General features: G+C 36.0%; 1 protein-coding gene across 1 annotated transcript in view; it reads left to right on the top strand.

Moving 5' to 3' along the window:
• Positions 1 to 23,265, top strand: part of WAPL (WAPL cohesin release factor) — an 83,806-nt gene that overhangs the window by 42,617 nt on the left and 17,924 nt on the right. Inside the window, exons 5-12 of the mRNA XM_069460007.1 lie at positions 8,525 to 8,620; positions 10,011 to 10,163; positions 10,430 to 10,566; positions 11,319 to 11,430; positions 13,212 to 13,439; positions 19,006 to 19,117; positions 19,460 to 19,557; positions 20,767 to 20,843. Coding sequence (XP_069316108.1) covers positions 8,525 to 8,620; positions 10,011 to 10,163; positions 10,430 to 10,566; positions 11,319 to 11,430; positions 13,212 to 13,439; positions 19,006 to 19,117; positions 19,460 to 19,557; positions 20,767 to 20,843 — 1,013 coding nt within the window. The remainder of the gene's footprint in view (positions 1 to 8,524; positions 8,621 to 10,010; positions 10,164 to 10,429; positions 10,567 to 11,318; positions 11,431 to 13,211; positions 13,440 to 19,005; positions 19,118 to 19,459; positions 19,558 to 20,766; positions 20,844 to 23,265) is intronic.

The following is a 23,265-nucleotide window of genomic DNA, read 5'->3' as shown; positions in this document are numbered from 1 at the left end:
AATCCTGCACTTGCTCCCTGCCCAAGATAGAGGGTATAAAGTCAAATACTGTGTTTATGAATTACTCGGATTAATTCTGCCTGCCTACCTCTTAATTGGTAGATCTTTCTTTTATTTTTTCCCTCCCTTTCCTGTGTTTGCTCTTCCATTTGAAGTACAGTATTCTTTATTCTGATTTGCTTTAAGTTTTAGGGTTTTTCCTCTTCCATTCTTATTGATGTTAGTTTTTTTTTTAAATTTGAATATGTATAACATTACCATGCTTCCAGAAGTCAAAACTGTGCAAAAAGGGAAGTTCAGTGAAGGATCACTTCATCTGAAATCTGTTCCAGTCTATCACCTACCTCTTACAGGGAACGAGTTTTATTGCTTTCTGGATTTTCTTATCTGTACTTCTTTTTATAAAAATAAGCAGATGTTTTCTATTTTTCTCTTCTTTCTTATATAAAAAGTAGCATGTAAGTGTGTTCTTTTGCACTTTTTTTTTTTCCTTTGGAGACAGCCTTGCTCTGTTGCCTGGGGTAGAGTTCCATGGCGTCAGCCTAGCTCACAGCAACCTCAAACTCCTGGGCTAAAGCGATCCTCCTGCCTCAGCCTCCTGAGTAGCTGGAACTATAGGTGTGTTCTGTCACGCCCAGCTAATTTTTTCTATTTTTAATTGCCCGGCTAATTTTTTTTCTATTTTTCATTAGAGACGGGGTCTGGCTTTTGCTCAGGCTGGTCTCGAACTCCTGACTTCAAGTGATCCTCCCACCTCCGCCTCCCAGAGTGCTAGGATTACAGGCATGAGCCATACTGCACCCGGCCTTGCACTTTACTTTTTAAATTTAGTTATGGCTCTTGCAAATCATTCTATTGGTTCATAATAGATCTTCCTCAGAGTGTATATTTTTGTAATTTAAAAAGTTTGCTTTAGATTTTATTTTTTCTTTAGTTTCTAACTTCTTCCATTTTCTTACAGGTTGGTTGTTTATATTTTTTAAATTGTTTCTTTTTAATGTTATATGTGCATCGTTTACTCACATCCAGCACTGGCAACATTTTATATATTCTGCATGTCCCTATTGTAACTCATTTCTGATCTCAATTGAACATTGTTCAAAGGTGGTGTCTTAGTTAACTTTTGGTGCAGTTGTAAAAGGAATCCCAAATTAGTTTTAAATAGGTAGCTTATTTTCCTCTGGCCTGCCAGTGTCTGGCTGTTTATCTGTGGACTACTTTCAAATTGCTGCAGTGTAAGGGACCCAGACTTCCTCTGTGGGGTGGTGGTCTACCACTTTAGACTATTGAGTAGTATTAAGGAACCAGGAGAGGAGGCAGTGAACCATCCCTGGAAGGCCAGGATCCAGAATGGGTACGCCACTTCTGTTCACACTTCATTGACTAGAGTTTAGTCATGTGCCCACACAAGCAAGCATTAGAGATGTTGAGAAATCTGGGTGAGCATGTGTCCAGGTTAGCCTTCTTAAAGGAAAACAAAGGGGAGAATGTATATTTTCTAATCACAGGTGTTGTCTCAAAATATTTACAGCTTCTGATTTCTTATTTCTAAATTTGGTAATCATCTCCCTGATACAACTGGTCCATATGTACTTAATGGTATTTTTAGCATACTAACTGCCATCTGAGTTGTATTTAACCATTAATATTGACAAATTAATTCTAAAAATGAGGATTAAATGAATAGAAGTTAATAAATTTTTTTTGTTAAATTTTTCATTAAATTAGAAAGGATTGTTTTGTTTTCTAAGTTTTTATTCTATTTTCGTAATAAAATACTGTATCCCCAGGGGATAGTGTGGCAGTCAACGTGTTAGTTGCAAGAACTGCTTATTTTAGCTGATTTATGATTATGGCATATTCCAGTATCTTTTATTTTATAATTGTTGAGTTATAGGCTGAGTTGTACTCTGTCAGAGTACCAACTACTGAACTTTATGTTTTTTACGTGGACTTTTTAGAGTTTGTAACCAAATTATACTATTTCCAGGTGATATTCTGAAGTGAAAGTGATCTGTTTTTATAAAACCATGGCTACCAATTACTCTTTTGAAGTTATGCTCACAAACAGCTGTTGTATTATGTATTATTTGCTCATAAAAATAGCAGCTGTCTCTTTAAAAGACATTACTACCTGATTCTGGCAGAGAAGAAAGATTTTCCAGCTTTATTTCTCCCCTTGAGCTGTGGATTAGATTCTCTACTCAGTGCTCAGTATTACATATCACAATGTTTAGTTCTTAGTATAGACATGGTTGGTTTTAATTTCGGGATTTCTGTAGTTTTACCTCAAATAAATTAATATTCTGAATATTTAACATGTTATGTTTTTCGTAGTTTAGGACAATTTGAGATTATATGATTATGTTTAGAAGGAAGATCTAAAGAACTAAAAGATACCCTAATCATTGTAAAACTTTCTTACTACTTCCTCTGATTCCACCACTTATCTTTTATAAAAAGCCTTTAAAGAAAAATTTAAAAAAAAGTGCAGATTTTTTTTATTAAAAATTCATTTAATACCTTTTTTTTTAAATTTCAGCTTATTATGGGGGTACAAAAGTTCAGGTTATATATATTGCCCATGTCCCGCCCATCCCCCCCGAGTCAGAACTTCAAGCATGTCCATTCCCCAGACAATGCGCAACGCACTCGTCATGTAGGTATACACCCATCCACTCTCCCCACCCCCCACCTCAGTCCGATACCCAATTGGTGTTATTCCCAAATGTGCACTTAGGTGATGATCAGGGAAACCAATTTGCTGGTGAGTACATGTGGTGCTTATTTTTCCATTCTTGGGATACTTCACTTAATAGAATGGGTTCCAACTCTCTCCAGGAGAACAAAAGAGATACCATATCACCGTTATTTCTTATAGCTGAGTAATACTCCATGGTATGCTTATACCACAATTTACTAATCCATTCATGAATTTTTTTTTTTTTTTTTTTTTTTGAGACAGAGTCTCACTTTGTTGCCCAGGCTAGAGTGAGTGCCGTGGCGTCAGCTTAGCTCACAGCAACCTCAGACTCCTGAGCTCAAGCGATCCTACTGCCTCAGCCTCCCAAGTAGCTGGGACTACAGGCATGCGCCACTATGCCCGGCTTAATCCATTCATGAATTGATGGGCATTTGGGTTGTTTCCACATCTTTGCAATTGTGAGTTGTGCTGCTATAAACATTCGGGTACAGGTGTCTTTGTCATAGAATGACTTTTGTTCCTTTGGGTAGATGCCCAATAATGGGATTGCTGGATCGAATGGTAGGTCTACTTGAATCTGTTTAAGATATCTCCATAATGCTTTCCACAGGGGTTGCACTAGTTTGCAGTCCCACCAGCAGTGTATGAGTATTCCTGTCTCTCCGCATCCACGCCAACATGTGTTGTTTTGGGACTTTTTGATAAAGGCCATTTGAGGCAGGGCATCACTCTGTTGCTCGGGCAGGAGTGCAGTGGCACAATCATAGCTCACTGCAACCTCAAACTCAAGGGATCCTCCAGTCTCAGCCTCCTGAATAGCTGGGACTGCAGGCAGGCACCATCACACTCAGCTAATTTTTTCTAGTTTTTTAATAGAGATGGGATCCTCAGTCTCACTCAGGCTGATCTTGAACTCCTGACCTCAGGTGATCCTCCTGCCTCAGTCTTCCAGAGTGCTAGGATTACAGCCACCTTGCCTGGTCCATTTTTCTTTCTTTCTTTTTTGTTTTTTTCTTTAAGAGACAGATTGTCACCCAGAGTGCAGATCACAGCTCACTGCAACTTTAAATTCCTGGGTTCCAGGGATCCTCCTACCTCATCCTCCCACAATAGCTAGGACTACAGACAGGCACATGCCACCACACCTGGCTAATTTTTCTTACTTTTTGTAGAGACAGGGTCTTGCTATTTTGCCTAGGCTGGTCTCAAACTCCTGGGCTCAAGTGATCCTCCCTCCTCAGCCTTCCAGAGTGCTGGGATTAAAGGTGTGAGCCACTGTGTCTGGCCCAGATTGTGGTTTTTTCCCTGTTTAAATTGCCAGTAAAATACTATGCACAGACACAAAGAGTTATGTGGCGTACTTTACTTCTTCAGAGTTCATTTAGTTGTACTGCATGCTGACTAAATTTCTGGTGAGAGCGTAATCCTGTTTTCATGATATCTTTGTGTGGGTAAGGCTGGGTGAATTCTAATCAGTTTACTATTTTTGTCCTTATTTAGTATATGGTCTTCTGTAAAACATAAATAAATTTGGTCCTGTTTAAAAAGGTTATGTGGTTTAAAAAACAGTTATTCTGATTTTTTTACCCCCTTTTGGGAGCCAGATCAATGGAGAATAGTAAAATATTGTCATTTCTTTTTAGCTTTTCAGGAAGGAACTCTTTTCTTTTCTCTGGTTTATAGTTGTGATTCAACAGCTAATCTGTTAACCGCAGCCGTGGCATTGTGATTGTAAAAACCAATTTTTAACTGTTGTTTTCATAGAAACTAGATTATCTTTTGTGGATAAACACCCCATTGGTCTGTCATTGGCATATTTTTTCCTTAGCTGTAATAGAGTGTTACATTTGAGATTTTTCTTGTTTGTTATGCCCCTGGAGAACTGAATAAAAAAGAATAGTATATTTAAGTATTGAAATATGCTAAAATGGTCAGTATTCTTAAGAGCTTTCTAATTATTTTTTTCTAAGTATTTTCACTGGCTTACAGAGCAAACAGAATCCACAAATTCTTTAACACAGAGAAAAGTTAAGGAATCTGGTTAATATGACTATCTGCTTTTTAAACCAGAATAAAATTAACAAGATTAAAGACAAGCCTGGTGGTACAATCAGAATGACCTAGTTAAAGCTTAGCTAGGTTGCAAAGTGGTGAGGGTAATTTGGTTTTCCATAAAAAGTTGATTGCTGTATGGTATTTTTATAGATACTGTACACAGTCACTTTCACAGAGTGAAATTAGCATGTGACATGCCATCTTTTTGTGTTTTACATACACAATTTTTTTTATCACCTTGTCATTATCAAGCACACACACACAATTTACTTAGCTTGGGAAATTATTGTACCATTTTCGAATAATGTAAAGATCCCGGAGTCAGTGTTCCTTCTTTTTCTCCTTCCCTGTTTCTTCCTCCCCTCCACCCGTGTGTATATTAGCCACATACAGATATTATTAATTTTAATTTTTAGATTGTAGGCTGCTTCAGCGGCCCTCTTCTCTCCATAATAAACACTATATTAACCTTGTAAGACATCGAAATGAGTCAAGGAAAAGTTGATTATATCTGCTTTTAGATTACTTATTAGCATTAAAATCATAAAAAACTTTAAAAATAATAGTGTTACTGACTTGCCTTATTCAACAAATAAGTTTACTCAATATAAGTTATTTGATGATTCTGCGTATTGCTTCAGTGGCTTTTTCAAAAACTTTATTTACTTTTAAATATTTTATGACATTTATTTACTTTTTTCTTTTTATTGTGATTTATCTTTTAAGATTTGCACATCCTGTTCAGTGGCTTTTAAGATGACTAGAACAGTGTGTTCCAAGTCTGCTTATTTATAATAACAATAATACTTGTTAACGGAGTATTTTCATGTCAGTTATTCCATGTGCTTATCATAGTCCCTGTTAGGTAGGTAGACTATGTATTCTGATATTCTTAAAAAGGTATTAGAATCAAACTGAGTGGCACACCATCACATAACAATTATTATCAATAATATTTAATACTTAAACATAGTGATATTGTTTCAAGTACTCTTCTAATGTTTTAATTTAGAACTTTGGGCTGCCCTGCTATTTTGTTACCTGTGGAACTAGGTAACTAGATTGTTCATTACCTGTAATCAGTGCTTTTTTTTTTTTTTTTTTTTTTTTTTTTTTTTGAGACAGAGTCTCACTCTGTTGCCCAGGCTAGAGTGAGTGCCGTGGCGTCAGCCTAGCTCACAGCAACCTCAAAACCCTGAGCTCAAGCGATCCTCCTGTCTCAGCCTCCCGAGTAGCTGGGACTACAGGCATGCACCACCATGCCCGGCTAATTTTTTCTATATATATTTTTAGCTGTCCATATAATTTCTTTCTATTTTTAGTAGAGATGGGGTCTCGCTCTTGCTCAGGCTGGTCTCGAACTCCTGAGCTCAAACGATCCGCCCACCTCGGCCTCCCAGAGTGCTAGGATTACAGGCGTGAGCCACCACGCCCGGCCTGTAATCAGTGCTTTTTAAAAAGAAGTAAAATGCTTGACCGTTGAGGCACTTTTTCTTACTAAAAGGCTATTATTATAGCCTGGGCTCTGACTATTTTTAGAGTACTAAAGGGTGCTCAGATCAGTGATCTAATAACTAGCAGGCACACAGATCCCATAGCTGATCTTTGAGAGGAATGTAAGGAATAGAGAGCTAAGTTTTAAAATTTATGTTGAGTCCATCCTATGTGTTGTGCCTCAGGAAGCCAGATCAAGTCATTGCACATAATTTGTTTTAGATTACCAATGCATTTCATTTTATGAAAACCTGGAGTATAACAATAATGAGTTTCTATATACAACACAAATGAGGGGTTTTCTACTTTATTAAGTTTTTGGCCAGTCTTGAAGGTAGTCTCTTATTTTTTGTGCATAGTGCTGAAAATATGAAGATTACAGTTTTATAAACAAAGAAAATCTCTAATTAGGTCAAGCCATTTATTTGAAGTTTAAAGGACATACTTTAACATCGCTTTTGTAGAGGATGGAGAAGATGAGGTGTTCCTTTTCCATGTTTTCAGTCTTTGTTTAATCAATTTCCTCTTGAAAGTGAAGGGTTTTGTTTTGTTTTGTTTTGTTTTGTTTTGTTTTTGAGACAGTCTCACTTTGTTGCCCTGAGTAGAGTGCTATGGCGTCAGCCTATCTCACAGCAACCTCAGACTCTTGGGCTCAAGCAATCCTCCTGCCTCAGCCTCCCAAGTAGCTGGGACAGGTGTGCATCACCATGCCTGGCTAATTTTTCTATTTTTAGTAGAGATGGGGTCTCGCTCTTGCTTAGGCTGGTCTTGAACTCCTGAACTCAAGTGACCCTACCGTCTTGGCCTCCCAGAGTCCTAGGATTACAGGTGTGAGCCACTGCACCCGGCCGAAAGTGAAGGTTTTGTTACTTTACTTTCATACAGATTAAATCTTATGGATTTGATTTTGCAGGTTGACAGTTATTTATTCTCAGTTCTGAAATTTAGAGTATTAAAACTGAAAGGTTTTTTTCCCTTTGTCAGTTTAAGTAAATTGATTTGGTAGCACAATAACCTGAATTGATGTGAGGCACTTTACATCTTTGTCCCGCTTACTGTGAACATTTATACATTTTGCTGCAGAAATCATGTATGTATTACCTGATACTCCTTTAGACCCTGCTGTATCTTGTAATATATGGTATATGCATCCCATTGACCTTTATAAAGTTTGAAAGCTTCTGAATGATGGCACATATCTGGCCCCAGTGGTTTTGCTTAAGTGAGCATGGACCTGTATTTACCTGTCATAAGGAACCTGATTCTGATTGTTGGAAGATTATGGGACATGAATGAGTGGTATGAAGAATAAAGTTTTGCCAAAGAACATGTTGCATTAAATATATTGATTACTAAGTTAAAATGCAAATCTGGCAAGAGGTTTACTTTCAAGTGCCATCTTTTCTTTCTTTCTTTCTTTTTTTTTTTTTTTGAGACAGAGTCTCATTCTGTCACCCCATCTAGAGTGCAGTGGCATCATTATAGCTCACTGCAACCTCAAACTCCTGGGCTCAAGCAATCTTCCTGCCTCAGCTTCCTGAGTATCTGGACTATAGGCTTATGCCACCATACCTGGCTAATTTTTTTCTATTTTTGGAGAGCGGGGGTCTCTTTCTAGCTCAGGCTGGTGTTGAACTGCTGACCTCAAGTGATCTTCCAGGCTTACCCTACCAGAGTGCTAGGATTACAGGCGTGAGCCACTGTACCTGGTCGCCATCCTCTCTTGGTTGGTCATAGTTGCACAGAGCACTAATTGCTGATTTTGTGGCTGAGTACCACAGTGACTATGTCTGTCATAGGCATGGGAGAATGATAGGAATACACCCAGATAGCATCTGTCCTTATCCATCTAGGATATGTGTTTATGCATTATTGTTATTATCACTATTATTTTATTTATTTTTGAGACAGAGTCTCACTCTGTTACCCAGGCTAGAGTGCAGCGGTGTCATCATAGCTCACTGCAGCTTCAAACTCCTGGGCTCAGGCAATCCTCCTGCCTTAGTCTCCCAAGTAGCTGGGACTATAGATACATGCTACCACTCCTGGCTAATTTTTCTATTTTTTGCAGAGATGAGGTCTTGCTCTTGCTTAGGCTGGTCACAAACTCCTGGCCTCAAGTGATCCTCCCGCCTTGGCCTCCCAGAGTGCTAGGATTACAGGCGTGAGCTATTGTACTCGGCCATTATATTATTCTTTATGATTTGTAGTTTATTAAGTGAGACACTTACACAAGGATGGAAGCAGTTGATCTTTTTCTCATTTCTCCAGTCACCTACAAAAGCTGTATATAATGCCAGACATTGGAACCATCCAGATTCAGAAGAACTGCCTGGACCACCAGTAGTAAAACCTCAGAATGTCACAGTAAGTGAACTGTATTTCATTATTTTGTGTTTAATAAGTTATAAATTAGTTAAGCAGTTACTATCTTAATTCATAATTTATAAGTCTTAGGCTTTTCTATTTAACCGTATTATGTTTTATCTTCACTGAAATTTAGTGTTTTCAGTTTAATTCATTGGAAAAGTGGGGATTGTCAGTAGGATGGCAGAAATTCTAGTGCTGGTAGGTTAAAAATTAAAGCCTTAAAAAATTAGGCTTTTTTCCCTCATGACCCACATTTTATGGAACTTTAGTGTTTAAGAGCAAATTAGTCCTTATTTGATGTTTGTATCAACCATTAAGAGCTATATTGTAAATTACATCCTACATGGATCTCCAAATGCCTTTCAGTGCTTAGTTTGCTTTCCACAGACAAACCTCTTCTTACATTCCAATAGCACTTTTCAATCGAAAAACACATTTGAGAAAAGAGTTTTAGCAAATTATTTTCTTCAGAAGGACTGGTAGTATTATGCATTAATACTTGCAGGTTAACTGGAAAGCCTCAGTCATCTGGAGCTGTCAAATGAGTTCTTTGTAACAACAAAAAAATGGAGATAGAGGTATTTCTGAAACATAATGTACAGTTAGTTCCCTGTCTTCTTAAATTAATTATATTAAACTCCTTTTGATAGTATAAAATCATCATTGTGAATATTAGGAATTATATAATGTGAGGTGCATACCATATTCTTAGAGCTATTTCTGCCCTAAACCACTAACTAGTTTAGACTCCTGTGCTATTTAAATTCTTTTGTCTGTCTGTTTGTAGTCCCCACCCCTGCTCTTGTTCTGTTGCCCAGGCTAGAGTGCTATGGCAGTGGTGTCATCGTAGCTTACTACAACCTCAAACTCCTAGGCTCAAGTGATCCTCCTGCCTCAGCCTTCTGAGTAGCTGAGACTATAGGCATGTGACACCACACCCAGCTGATTTTTCTATTTTGTTGTAGAAATGAGATCTCGCTATGTTGCTTAGGCTGGTCTGCAACTCCTGCATCAAGTAATCCTTCTGCCTCTATTATGGTTTTACTTTTCCATTCCTAGCTGCTTATGAAAGCTATTTATGCTTGCAGTTGTGGTTCTTTAGTCTTTCCGACGGTACTGGAGACACAAAACAAATTGTGTGTAATATAAGTTTGAAGAAGACCAGAAGAAATTCCTGAGTGGTTCTTTTGTGTGTAAAACGTATATCTTAACCTACTAGTGCATGGAATTTAAAGTATCTCTGAAGACCTTTCAGAGGCTTCCTCCTCCTCCTCCATCTTTATAAAGCTTTATTTACTTTTTTTAAAGCTAAATTTACCAGATAGACAAAATTTTCCTATTTATATATATATATTTAGAACAACTAATTTAATACCTTTATTAATAGGTGAGGCTGTCTTCAAAGGAACCAAATCAAAAAGATGATGGAGTTTTTAAGGCTCCCGCACCACCATCGAAAGTGATAAAAACTGTGACAATACCTACTCAGCCCTACCAAGATATAGTAACTGCACTGAAATGCAGAAGAGAAGACAAAGAAGTAAGCAGCCATATACAGTTTTACAGCACGTGGATAGATTTTTGTATGTAACATTTAGCCTTTTGATGTCTTGAACAAATACCAGTACACTGATAATCACAATTTTGAACCACAAACTTCCTACCACTGTCATTGTTTTAAACATATTTTTTGTTGCCATCCAATAAAGTATTTTATATATTTTTATATAAAATACACTGAGCCCGTAGATTTAAATATGCTAATTCAGAGTTACAAAAGAGGCGGACTTATTTTTTTCTTGGCAGTTATATACAGTTGTTCAGCACGTGAAGCATTTCAATGATGTAGTGGAATTTGGTGAAAATCAAGAGTTCACCGATGACATTGAGTACTTGTTAAGTGGCTTAAAGAGCACTCAGCCTCTAAACACACGTTGCCTTAGGTAAGATATTTTATATTTTATGATTATGTACATACTGCGTGTTATTAAATTTTTCCAGCTAGGTAAAGCCAAATATTTTTTATGTTGTTATCATGGGTGTAGTATATAGCCAGTGACATGTTAAAATACGATCAGTTTCTTCATAAAGGACTTGATTCTGTATGATGGAGGCAAAGGAGGGTGATCAGAGCCTTCTTAGCATAGTATAGGCTTTAATTTCCAGGTGCTTAAAAGGAAAAACATTGTGCTAAAGAATTTAAGTTCTTTTTGAGCTCAGAATTTCAAACATTCAAATGATAAATTAGATTAATTAAGCATGTTGGGATCTGAGTCATCTTTTTCGTATTATGGATTGATTGTCTTATAGTGGATTGATTGAATACTATAATTTGATTAAACTGTCCTGTTAGAGTATATCCAATCAAATATAGTTATTTATATTTATAATTTTTATATATCAGAAACATTATGAAAGGTAGCTAAGACTTTATGCTTTTAATGATGTAGTGGTAATCTAAGGAATGCACTAAAGGTGATCATGTGTTATTTATATTTTTAAATATAACATACCTAATCACATACTAGTCATCAGTATGTTTTTATTAATTTGGTTTGCCCATGGTTTTTACATTGTAATCTGTATGGACAGTGCTTTGACCCTACCACCCCATCCCTGTTTGCTTGCTTGATATTCCAAAAAGTAATCTACTAGCTGTTTTCAGTCCTTCTAACTTAGTCTTATTTTCTTTTAGTGTTATTAGCTTGGCTACTAAATGTGCCATGCCCAGTTTTCGAATGCACCTGAGAGCACATGGAATGGTAGCAATGGTCTTTAAAACCTTGGATGATTGCCAGCACCATCAGGTATTTTTAAGTTTCTGGGATTGAGAAATTCTGCTGAAAAAGTCTTGTCTATTGGGCTACCAAAAAATACCTTTGCTGAATGGTCTGTAAATATATCCTAATTATAGATTGGGTTCATTTTATTTGCTGAATATGTAGAGTTTGATGCCACAGATTTTTGGTTAATAAGTTATTTGATTATTTTCTTATGACAACTTTTTTTTCCTAAATTTGTCAATTTATACTATCAAACTTTTATTCAGTTATTATAGCTAACATAAGCATACTTGAATATTTGATTCTTTTAGTATGATTTCCTCTAATCAGAAAGTACTGAGAAGGATCTTTTAATATAATTTAACATTAATAGCATGGCAAAAAACTGGTTCTGAAATATAGTCCTAATTTTTAAAAAACGTTGTGGAAAGTATATAAATTCTTCATTTTCCTTGCCTTTGACACTTTACCTTAATAATAAAGCATATATGACAAAAGGTAGATTTAACATTGTCCACAGTTAGAAGAAAGTAATTATTATTGCTAATCATTATCAATAGTGGTGTTTTTAGATGTCCTAAGTATATTTTTGCTGTGGCCTTTGCTATGGCATCCTAATTTCCAAAAATAATTTGCTATGTAAACATTTAACCAGACACCTAGTCTGAAGTTCTTCTACTTTTGAGGGCACAGAGTTTAAATCTTTAGATAGTTGTGTTTTTGTTCACTGAAATAAGTACAGAAAATCTCAAATGTTGGAATATCCCAAACATAAGACCTTTTTGTTATATTAACATTTATCTGAAGGTACTTGTGTACTTATAGATCGAAGTACCTATTATAAACATAGTATGCTAACCATCTGATGTGATTTTGAAAGCATGTTTTATTAATTTTTTTTTTAGTTACTTGGTTCAACCAGACTTCATTGGTTTATTTTAAAGAAATGAATGCAAATATGTTCATTTCAGTATCCTAGATTATATGCTGATGTAAATATATGCTAAGTTTTTAATGCAGATTTTAAAACAAATTTATATTATGGCTTTTAAACTAAAATTTGACTACTATATCATGAAGTATATGATAATAGGGTGCGTGTGTGTGTGTGTGTGTGTGTGTGTGTGTATAAGTATAGCGAGAGCATGCATGTACACGTGAGCAGTAAAACATTTCTATAAACTCTTCATTTAGCCCAAAATGGCCAAAGAAATATGCAATTCATCTTATATTCTTTCAGCTTTGGGGTATTCATGTAGCGAAGGTCCATAGAAAGGAAAATTTTAAGCAATAGCTATTTATCTGTTAATCAGTTAACCATGTTGTCCTAGAATATTTTAAGGGGACCTCTGACTAAAACATTTTCAAGGTTTCCAACATGGTCAGCGATAACAGTTTTAGGTGTTTTAACTTGTAAACAAAAGTCAGTAACAGGCTGGGCACAGTGGCTCCACGCCTTAATCCTACCACTCTGTGAGGCTGAGGCGGGAGGTTCACTTGAGCTCAGGAGTTCAAGACCAGCCTGAGCAAGAATGAGACCTCATCTCTACTAAAAATAGAAAAATTAGCTGGTTGTGGTGAGAGCTTGTAGTCCCGGCTACTGGGAAGGCTGAGGCAGGAGGATTGCCTGAGCCCAGGAGCTTGAGGTTTCAGTGAGCTACAATGACACCACTGCACTCTAGCCAGGGCAAAAAAGCAAGACTCTGTCTCCAAAAAAATAAAAAGTTAATAACAATCTTATTTCCTAAGATTGTCAGTAATTGCTTACATGAACTTTTTCCCTTTTCTTTTTTGGTCTTTTGAAGAATCTATCCCTTTGTACAGCTGCCCTTATGTACATACTGAGTAGAGATCGCTTGAACATGGATCTTGATAGAGCTAGCTTAGATCTAATGATTCGACTTTTAGAACTGGAGCAAGATGCTTCATCAGCAAAGCTACTGAATGAAAAAGACATGAACAAAATTAAAGAAAAAATCCGAAGACTCTGTGAAACTGTGCACAACAAGCATCTTGATCTAGAAAATATAACGGTAGGTTCCTTCTTCCTTCCTTCCACTGTAAGATGAAAGTTACTTTCATGCTTTGATTAGTCACAACAGCTGTGTGACTTGGGATAAATCATTTAACTTTTCATAGCCTTGGTTTACAATTTGGCAAATTCTTGTAAGGTGTAGTTGTGAACATATTTTCATTCCCCACCTGAAATTCCTAAACTAGCTCCTCTGTATTTAGGTTTTTGGCCAATATGTAAATTTTCTATTGTGTTTTGCCTAATCTTTGTCTAGAGTTTTTTTCGTTTAAATTGTAGAAACTACATTTAGGCTATTAGGAATTTGAATTCTTATTCTCTGTGGGTTTCAGGAATAAAAATTCCAAAGGATTTGCAAGGGCCATTTTCAATGAGCAAGCTTTTGTTTATTCCACAGTATCTCAGGGTGTCTGACTAAGTGCTTCAAGGGACTTGAACAACCCCAAAGATTCGGAGGGAAGAGTCCTGGTTACCTCCCTTTCCTGGGTGCAGTGTCCATCCTAATAGAGACATGGCCAGTGGCTACCCTTATGCTCAACACAACTCCCCAGTTTAAGGTGGTCGTGCTGCTTGTGCTTGATTCCAGTTCTGCTTTCTTTTGGCCTTTTTACTTGTGGAATCAATAATCCATTGGTTACTAGGTTTTGAAAAAATAAGATTATTTATCATATAATAACTTGGTTTTCAGACATTTCCAACATCAAAACTAATATAAACATTTTTTCTATTGCCTACTTAAGAGTGTAGCATTTGCTGCAAAAATTGATGGAATGCTTGTGCTAGCCAGATACGACTTAAGGCTATTGCTTTATTGAATTAAGGTAGATTTGTAATAGATTCTGGGAGGTGGGGAAAGCAAGTTAACTTTAAAAAAGGCAAGATATAAAACTGATATATATTTAGCACTTTTCCCTTTATAAAATTGAGGGAAATAGCTATTGTGCTCAGATGACACAGTGATCTCTCCATGTTACCATACTTCATGTGTACTACCTTTAAAACATATCTGTGGCTGAGCAAGGTGGCTCATGGCTGTAATCCTAACACTAAGTGGGAGGATCGCTTGAAGTCTGGAGTTTGAGACCAGCTTGGGCAAGAGTGAGACCCTGTCTCTACTAAAAATAGAAAAAATTAACCGGGTGTGGTTGCACACGCCTGTAGTCCCAGCTACTTAGTAGACTGAGGCAGGAGGATGGCTTGAGCCTAGGTGTTTGAGGTTGCAGTGAGCTATGATGATGCTATTGCACTCTAGTCAGGGGGACAGAGTGAGACTCTGTCTCCAAAGAAACAAACCAACCCATATTTGTAATTTTTTACTTTCAACATTTTATGATGTTTACTAATTTTTTCATGAGAGTAAATCTGAGCCTGTAATTTTTATTTGCTGCATAATTGGATGAATGTACTTCTATTATTTGTCTTGTATATTGTTCAACTTTGAGATTCATTTCAGGTGTTCACTGTTAAAGAACATGGTGATAAATCTGATCACTGAATTTGCTCTATGTTCTGTTGAATTTATTAGGAGGTAAATACCAGTATAAAAACTTTCCTACATTGTATTAGTTTACTCACATAATTAAAACCAGAGCACTCTAGCACTCTGGGAAGCTGAGGCAGGAGGATCGCTTGAGTTTAGGAGTTCCATACCAGCTTGAGCCAAGAGTGAGACCCTGTCTCTACCAAAGATAGAAAAATTAGCTGGGCGTGGTGCCACGAGCCTGTAGACCCTGCTACTTGGGAGGCTGAGGCAGGAGGATCGCTTGAGCCCAAGAGTTTGAGGTTGCAGTGAGCTAAGATGATACCATTGCATTATACCCTGGGCAACAGAGTGAGACTCTGTCTCTAAAATAAAATAAAATAAAATAGAATAACTAGAGTACTACTGCTCATCTTAGAATGCCTCTTTTGTTCTCACTAATATTAGCTATTCTTGCTTATTATATTTATTTTAAATTGTACAGTAAATTTAGCACATTATTTTGTACAGTGAATATGCCCTACACATTAGTTTTGTTTGTTACATTAGTTGCTTAACTTTTTCCTTGAAATATGTTGGTACTGCTGATGTGCCATGGAGAGAGAATTTAAAATAGTAATACATTCATGTGTCACTTAATGATAGGGATATGTTCTGAAAATGCATTGTTGGGTGATTTCATCGTTGTGCAACATCGTAGAGTGCAGTTTACACAGATTTAGATGGTATATCTTACTACACACCTAGATTATATGGTATAACAGCTATAAACCTGGACAGCCTGTTAGTGTACTGAGTAATGTAGGCAATTGTAACACAGTGCTGGTAAGTATTTGTGTATTTAAACATAGAAAAAGTTTAGCAAAAATACAGTATTAAGGATAAAAAATGGTACACCTGTAGAGGTACTTATCATGAATGGAACTTGCAAGACTGGAAGTTGCTCTGGGTGAGTCAGTGAGTAAGTGGGGAGTGGCCTAGGCCATTACTACAGACTACTGCAGACTTTATGAACACTGAATACTCAATGCTACACTAAATTTAACTTTTTTACTCTTTTGTAATAACACTTAGCTTAAAACACAAACATGTACAGCTGCATAAACATGTTTTCTTTATATCCTTATTCTAAAAGCTTTTTTGTATTTTTAAAATTATTTATTTTACTGTTTAAACTTTTTAGTTAAAATTAGCCTAGGCCCATACAGGGTCAAGATTATCAATATCACTGTCATCACCTCCACATTTTGTTTCACAGGAAGGTTCTCAGGGGCCATAGCATGCATGGAGCTCTCATCTTTTATGATAACAGTGCATTCTGAAATACTCCCTGAAGGGACCTGCCTGAGGCTATTTAACAATGAACTTTTTTTTTAGTATATGTAGGAGTACACTCTACCATAATCATAAAAAGTGTAGTATAGTAAATACATAAACCTGTAATATAGTTGTTTATTATCAAGTATTAGGTACTGTACATAATTGTATGTGCTATACTTGCATATGACTGGCAGCGCAGTAGGTTTGTTTTTCCCTGCATCATCACAAACACATGAGTAACACATTACGCTGCGATGTTGTTAGACTAAGAATTTTTCATCTCCATTATAGTCTTATGGGATCACTGTTAAATGTCGTTTGTTGTTGCCCAAAGCATCATCATGTGGAGTATGACTGTATTATAATTAAGACAGAATTTTTAGCTAGAATTAAAATATCTGAGAGCTAATAATTGCAGTGTAATGTTCTGATTAATGAATTGTGCTTTAACTCTTGGAAGACTTTTCAAGTTTTCATATAAAATGCTTGAATAGTAGACTGTTTTTAAATGCTAGCTTATAGTATACTGAATAAAGACTAAAATATCAAAGATTCCTTTTTATACCAATAGAAACAAACAATAACATCCCTTTTTATCATAAAATATATGAATTTTTACTATGTTAATATCAGATTTCTGTCACCTTTCTTTCTAAAGATTGCCCTACCAGATTTCAGCTTTATTACTGTGACTCATGAGCTGATACACCTGAACCAGTCTAATTACTCTTTGAGGGACAGAATGAATCTGTTCTTGAAGTATTGGATTCTGGTTCTGTATTTGCCACCTTGGATACCAACTTAAAAAAAAATAGACTGAAATCTTCTAGATCTCTTCTAAATCTGTAATACTAAGATTTTCACTGGTAATATCTGTTGTTTATATTTTTAAATATCTAAATTATATGCAGTTCCAAATAGGTCAAGAGGACTTAATGTAAACTAGCTTCTTTCTTTGGGGTGGGGTGCAGCAAGGACAGAGTCTCACTCTGTTGCCCGGGCTAGAGTGCAGTGGCACAGCCTATCTCACAGCAACCTCAAACTCCTGGGCTCAAGCGATCCTCCCGCCTCAGCCTCCTAGAGTGCTGGGATTACAGGCCTGAGCCACCGCACTGGCCATAAACTAGCATATTTTGAAGGGCAGAAGCTTTGGGAAGAAAAAGGGGTCTTTTCCATCTTTGCTAATTAAAGCATTTCTTTTGTCATGCTGAAGTTCCACAGGAGCCAGATTGCTCTTTATTGGGAGATGGCCGTATGCTTTGAAAAAGAAAAACAATAGAATGTCAAAGAGAAAAAAACTAATCTGGTTATAAATATGGCTCTTTTTTTGCTCCCTCTAGTGGTGGGCCTGAAGCCTTACTTATTTATATATAATTTTGTCACCATTGGTTACCGCCCCATGTTGAATATCCAAGCTGCCAACCCTACAGTATAAAGTTTAAGGCCAGTCAGTATGCAACACTAAAATGAACAAAAGATTTGTATGCAGAATAGATGAGAAAATATACTGAACAATAAGAAAAGACAACCTTTTAGGAAAATAAGGAAAGAATAGTGAACAGGGGTCTTGTAGTAGAAGAAATACAGCTAACTAATAAATCTGTGAAAAAATTTTCAGGTTTACTGTACTCAGAAAAAATATAAGCAATAACTTATTTTGTACCCTTGGGAAAAAATTTAAAGTAGTAACACGTGGTTTTGAAGATTCAGGGCAACTGTCACTCTCACACTTTGTTCCTGGGAGTGTTACTTGTTACATCTTTTGTCTTAATCTTATATGTATAGAATTTATTTATTCATTGATTGAATGAGAGGTCTCGCTCTGTCATCCAGGCTGGAGTGTAGTGGGGCAATCATAGCTCTCAACAGCCTTGAACTCCTCCTCCTAGGCTCAAGAGATCCTCCCAGCTCAGCCTCCTGAGCAGCTAGGACTAGAGGCACATGCCAGTATGTGTGGCTGATTTTTCGTTGTTGTTAATTTTTTGTGGAGATGGGATCTTGCTTTGTTGCCCTGGTCTTGAACCCCTGGCTTTACATAGTCCTCCCAAAGTGCTGGGATTACAGGCGAGAGCCACAGTACCTGGCCCTGATATATTGATTTACAGTTTAAATTTGTGTACACTTTGATACAATAGTGTCCCACCGGAGCCTCTGTACTGTGGAAATAATAGTACCTGTATATATTATATTGAACTGACAAATGGTAAACTACTTTTAATAACAAGTTTTCTCTATGAAAACAAGCTGTGTGGTTAAAATCATTTGTTCAACATAGACTATTCTGATAAAATTAAATTAGTTTAAAAATTTTTTTTTTTTTGGTGACAGAGTTTTGCTCTGTTGCCTGGGCTAGAGTGCTGTTGCATCATCATAGCTCACAGCAACCTCAAATTTTGGCTGAAGTGATCTTCCTGCCTCAGCCTCCTGAGTAGCTGGGACTACAGGCATGCTGATTTTTTTCTATTTTTAGTTGCCTAGTTAATTTGTTTCTATTTTTAGTAGAGACTGGTTCTCCCTCTTGCTGAGGCTGGTCTTGAGCTCCTGACCTCAAGCAATCTTCTTGCTTTGGCCTCTCAAGAGTGCTAGCATTACAGGCGTGAGCCACCACTCCTGGCCAAGTTGAATTTTACTTGTAACACTATTCTATTAAAAAAACCCCTATGTTTTGATAGTATATAGTGAATATTTGTAAAGAGAAAAATCTCTAGAATTGCCTCAGAATTATTACTAAGAGTAAATATTCGTTAATGATGCTTCTGATTTTTAGACTGGACATTTAGCTATGGAGACATTACTGTCTCTCACTTCCAAACGAGCAGGAGACTGGTTTAAAGAAGAACTCCGGCTTTTGGGTGGTCTGGATCATATTGTAGATAAAGGTATGATATGCACATGTATAACATTTTTATATGTTATTTAAAGCCTGAAAAAATATTCACATACTACAAAAAATAATTATATAAGGTTGAAAAGATCTATTCTAGTAGCATCCTGCAAATCTCTCACTTTTAAAGAAGAGGTTATTAACACTTTGGTATTGGGAGTTATGGAAATAAATTATGTATACAGTATGATACATTGCAGAGTCTCACAGTATGAAACCTAGAGTAATGTTCAGAGATGCTCTGTTCATATTATGTGTACAGATTGCTTTTAATGTTAGCTCAGGGGTAAGTGTTGAGGTGATAGATACTAACTTGTGTCCATTTTTTTCCACCTAGTTAAAGAATGTGTGGATCATTTAAGTAGAGATGAGGATGAAGAGAAACTAGTAGCCTCCTTATGGGGAGCAGAGAGATGTTTACGAGTTTTAGAAAGTGTAAGTATGGACAGCTATTTGGAGAAAATTATTCAGTCATAATTGTGATAGTGTGTATGCGAGAGAGAGAGTGCCAAATATTGTATATAGGGTTTCACCTTTGTTTTTCCAAATTGAATTTGCAATGCATTGAACAACCAGTTGTTAATGAACAAGTTAAATGAGGTTTATATTTTAAGACTACCTATATTATTGTTCCAAATAAAATGTCAAGTTTGCTTATATGTGCAAAACTTTATTCTTTCCCTAATGTGAATTTCTGCCTGCTTTAACTTGTTTGCAAAAGACAATGTTTAAATAAAATCAGCTTTTGTTTGTTTTTTAATTAATGAGCATTTTCTTTATTTAGCAGATTGTAGGCATAGCTTGTTATAATATTTTGCTTTAGAGAATGATACTGTTGAATTGCATTAAGTATATTTTGTTCTTTGGCTTTTATGAATAACTTAACACAGTTCGGTATAGATTAGATTTTATACTGCCAGTGAATTTCAGAATGCATAGGTTGTTGACCAGGTTAGATTAGTTACAACATCTGTGGTGAAAATAATGTAGTGTCAGTTAAATGCTGCTGGCATAGATGAAATTGTTCCTTCTTTATTTTAGAGTGCTTCAGGTACATTACATAGTAGATATTGCTCTTTTGTAAAAATATATTCTAAGTCAATTCACTTATGAACTTTAACTTATTTGTTTGTTTATAAGTTGAGGACTGCTCTTTTGTGACATTGAAAGTAATGTCAGAATTACTTTCAGTAATGCGTTACAGTGAATCTAGAGTATAGAATACATTAATTATGAATGAGCAATTATAATAGTGGTCTTAATTTTGTACTAAAGCTCTCCTATTTTACATCCTGGAACACATGGGTTGTGAAGTCATTCCATTAGAGAACAAGGGCTATTTTTTCCTCATCTTTGTGTCTTTTAGGCCACCAGCAGTGTTCCCCAACCTTTTTGGCACCAGGGACCATTTTCATGGAAGACAATTTTTCCATAGACCAGGGACTGGGTGGGGGAATGGTTTGGGGATGTTTCAAGTGTATTACATTTATTGTGTACTTTATTTGTATTATTATTACATTGTAATACATAATTATGCAACTCACCATAGATTGGGGACCCCTGTTTTAGGGCACCGGGCAGAATGTGGTATTATATGAGTGAATGAAAGTTATGGATTGCCACAATTACATTTTTCCCTTTTAGGTAACAGTGCATAATCCAGAGAATCAAAGCTACTTGATAGCATATAAAGATTCACAACTCATTGTTTCATCAGCTAGGTAAGTTTTTCTAAAATCTAACATATTATTTATTTAAAACACTTGGATTGACCATAACAGAAGTAAACTTGCATTACCTTTCTCCAGAAAATGCTCTATTGAGTTCCGTGAATCAGAGTACATTATGGAGCAAAAGTTAAAGAGTACAGATTTTGGTTGCCAAAATGATTGGGTGTGGATTCCAGTTTTTTAACTTCAGCTGTATAACTATGGACAAGTCACTTACTTGCTACAAGTTCTTTACAAGGGGTTTAATAATTATATCTGAGCCACTTATGATTGTTGCTACAATAAAATGACTTAATGTATATTTACATATTATATATAATAGATTTTAAAATAGTGTATATTAAATATATGTATATAAAACATTTTAGAATTTTAAATAATTTTAAAGTATCTCTTGTGTATTATGCATATTATGTTAATGACTTAAATTAGTTAATATGTAAAGCCTAGAACAATGCTTGATATATAGTAAACAAAAAGCATTAATCTTTTTTTTGTTACAAGTGGACTTTTCTAGCCTTCTTCTTCTGCCCTTTATATTAATGCTTGTTTTTCCAGATCTATATGTAGTTTCTCTCATTCCACTTTCTCCTTGCCCAATTTTCATCACAATTAGGCTAATATTATCACCTCAGTGCATGTAAAATTCCCAAGTACGTCTCTAGTCCTGGTTCTACCTTATTACAGCAGCCTCTTCCTGATATCTCTGTCCTAGTTCTTGGTATCCCTGCCCTAGTTCTCTGGTCTTTAGTCTATCCAGCACAATACCACATGGAGTTAACTTTCTCCAAATCTCTACTTCGGAAAAATAATCATTTACCCTAGATCTCTTTGATCCCTTATTATCTTTGGATACATGTGCAATTTTCTTAAGAAGTGGGCCTTATGAAAGGCCCACAGCAGTCTGACTCCATTTTATCTATTTTTTTTAACCTCTTATTTTGGAGAATTTCAAAAATAGACAAAATAGTATAATAAACTGTTATACACACTTTACTCAGTTTAATTATCAATTTTGGGCCTGGTGCTGTGGCTCACGCCTGTAATCCTAGCACTCTGGGCGGCCAAGGTGGAAGGATTGCTTCAGCTCAGGAGTTCAAGACCAGACTGAGCAAGAGTGAGACCTCATCTCTACTAAAAATAGAAAAATTAGCTGGGCATCATGGCACGCACCTGTAGTCCCAGCTACTTGGAGGCTGTGGCAGGAGGATCGTTTAATCCAGGAGTTTGAGGTTGCAGTGAGCTCTGATGACACCACTGCATTCTACCCAGGGTGACAGACTGAGATTCTGTCTTAATAAATAAAAAAAAAAAAAAAAAAAAGGAAATTAAACCCCCTTCTTCACTTTCCCCATCATAAAAAAAAGTTATCATGGCCAGTTTTATTTCTGTCTGTAACCCTGTGCACTCCCCCTCCTGTATTATTTTGAAGCAAATCCAGATGTCATTATTATTTCATCTATAAATACTTGAGTATATGTTGTAAAAGGACTCTTTTAAAAAATATAAGCATGATACCATTTTTCACAGGATATAAATTATTAATTGCTTAATATGTTTAGTCAGTATTCAAATTTCTAATAATCTTAAATTACCAGTAGTCTCAAACTTACCAGTAGATTTTTTAAATTTGTAGATTTCTTCTCCATCTCTTCATTTGTCTTGCATGTGAAAATTTTATATCACAATTAGTACTCTTAATGCATACATTCCACTTGTTTTATTACCATATTTTATTCTGCCTTTCCAAAGAATGCTCTTAAAAATTAAATCTGTTTCTGATTTTATATTATTTTTTATTTTTTAAATTGACAAATAATTATATATATTGTTTCTGATTTTAAAAGGTCTCTTGTATACTTCAGAAACCATGACAAGTGCCTTGTAAAAAGAGGAATTCAATATGACAGGTTTTAGCTCTTTGATTGTGATTAGGAAATTTAGGTCAAATGTCTTGGAAGTGGCAGGAGAGGTCAGAATTGGATATTTGTGAAAGAGCATTCATGTAGCTATTTGAGCTTTTCAGTAGAACCACAATTTATGCATAGATAGCATAGTGATAGATTAAATAGTATATGCTGAACCTCCCCCTACCTTCGAAGCCACAGTTTAGCCCAGTATTAAAGACAGTGAGTTATAAATAACAGCATGGTAATTCTGGCCAACATTCCCAAACATCAAAAAAAATTATTTTAGGTTAGTCATGAGGAACACCTTCCTAAACAAAGGGTTAGGAACCTTATAGAATTTCCTCAGCATTCTAAAGGGCAGCTAGGGGTGGATTAGATATGGTGTGGATTTCTTTAATGGTTTTGTATGGCATATAATATTAATACCTAAAGAATCAACTTGACAGAGTCAGCTTACTTGATTTTCATTAGACTTAAATTAGTGGTCTTGGTGATTTAAAGAG

This window comes from Eulemur rufifrons, chromosome 28, assembly GCF_041146395.1.
Source record: "Eulemur rufifrons isolate Redbay chromosome 28, OSU_ERuf_1, whole genome shotgun sequence".
Lineage (NCBI taxonomy): Eukaryota > Metazoa > Chordata > Mammalia > Primates > Lemuridae > Eulemur > Eulemur rufifrons.
The sequence above is the reverse complement of the archived record's forward strand: the minus strand, read 5'-3'. Positions and strand labels throughout refer to the sequence as shown.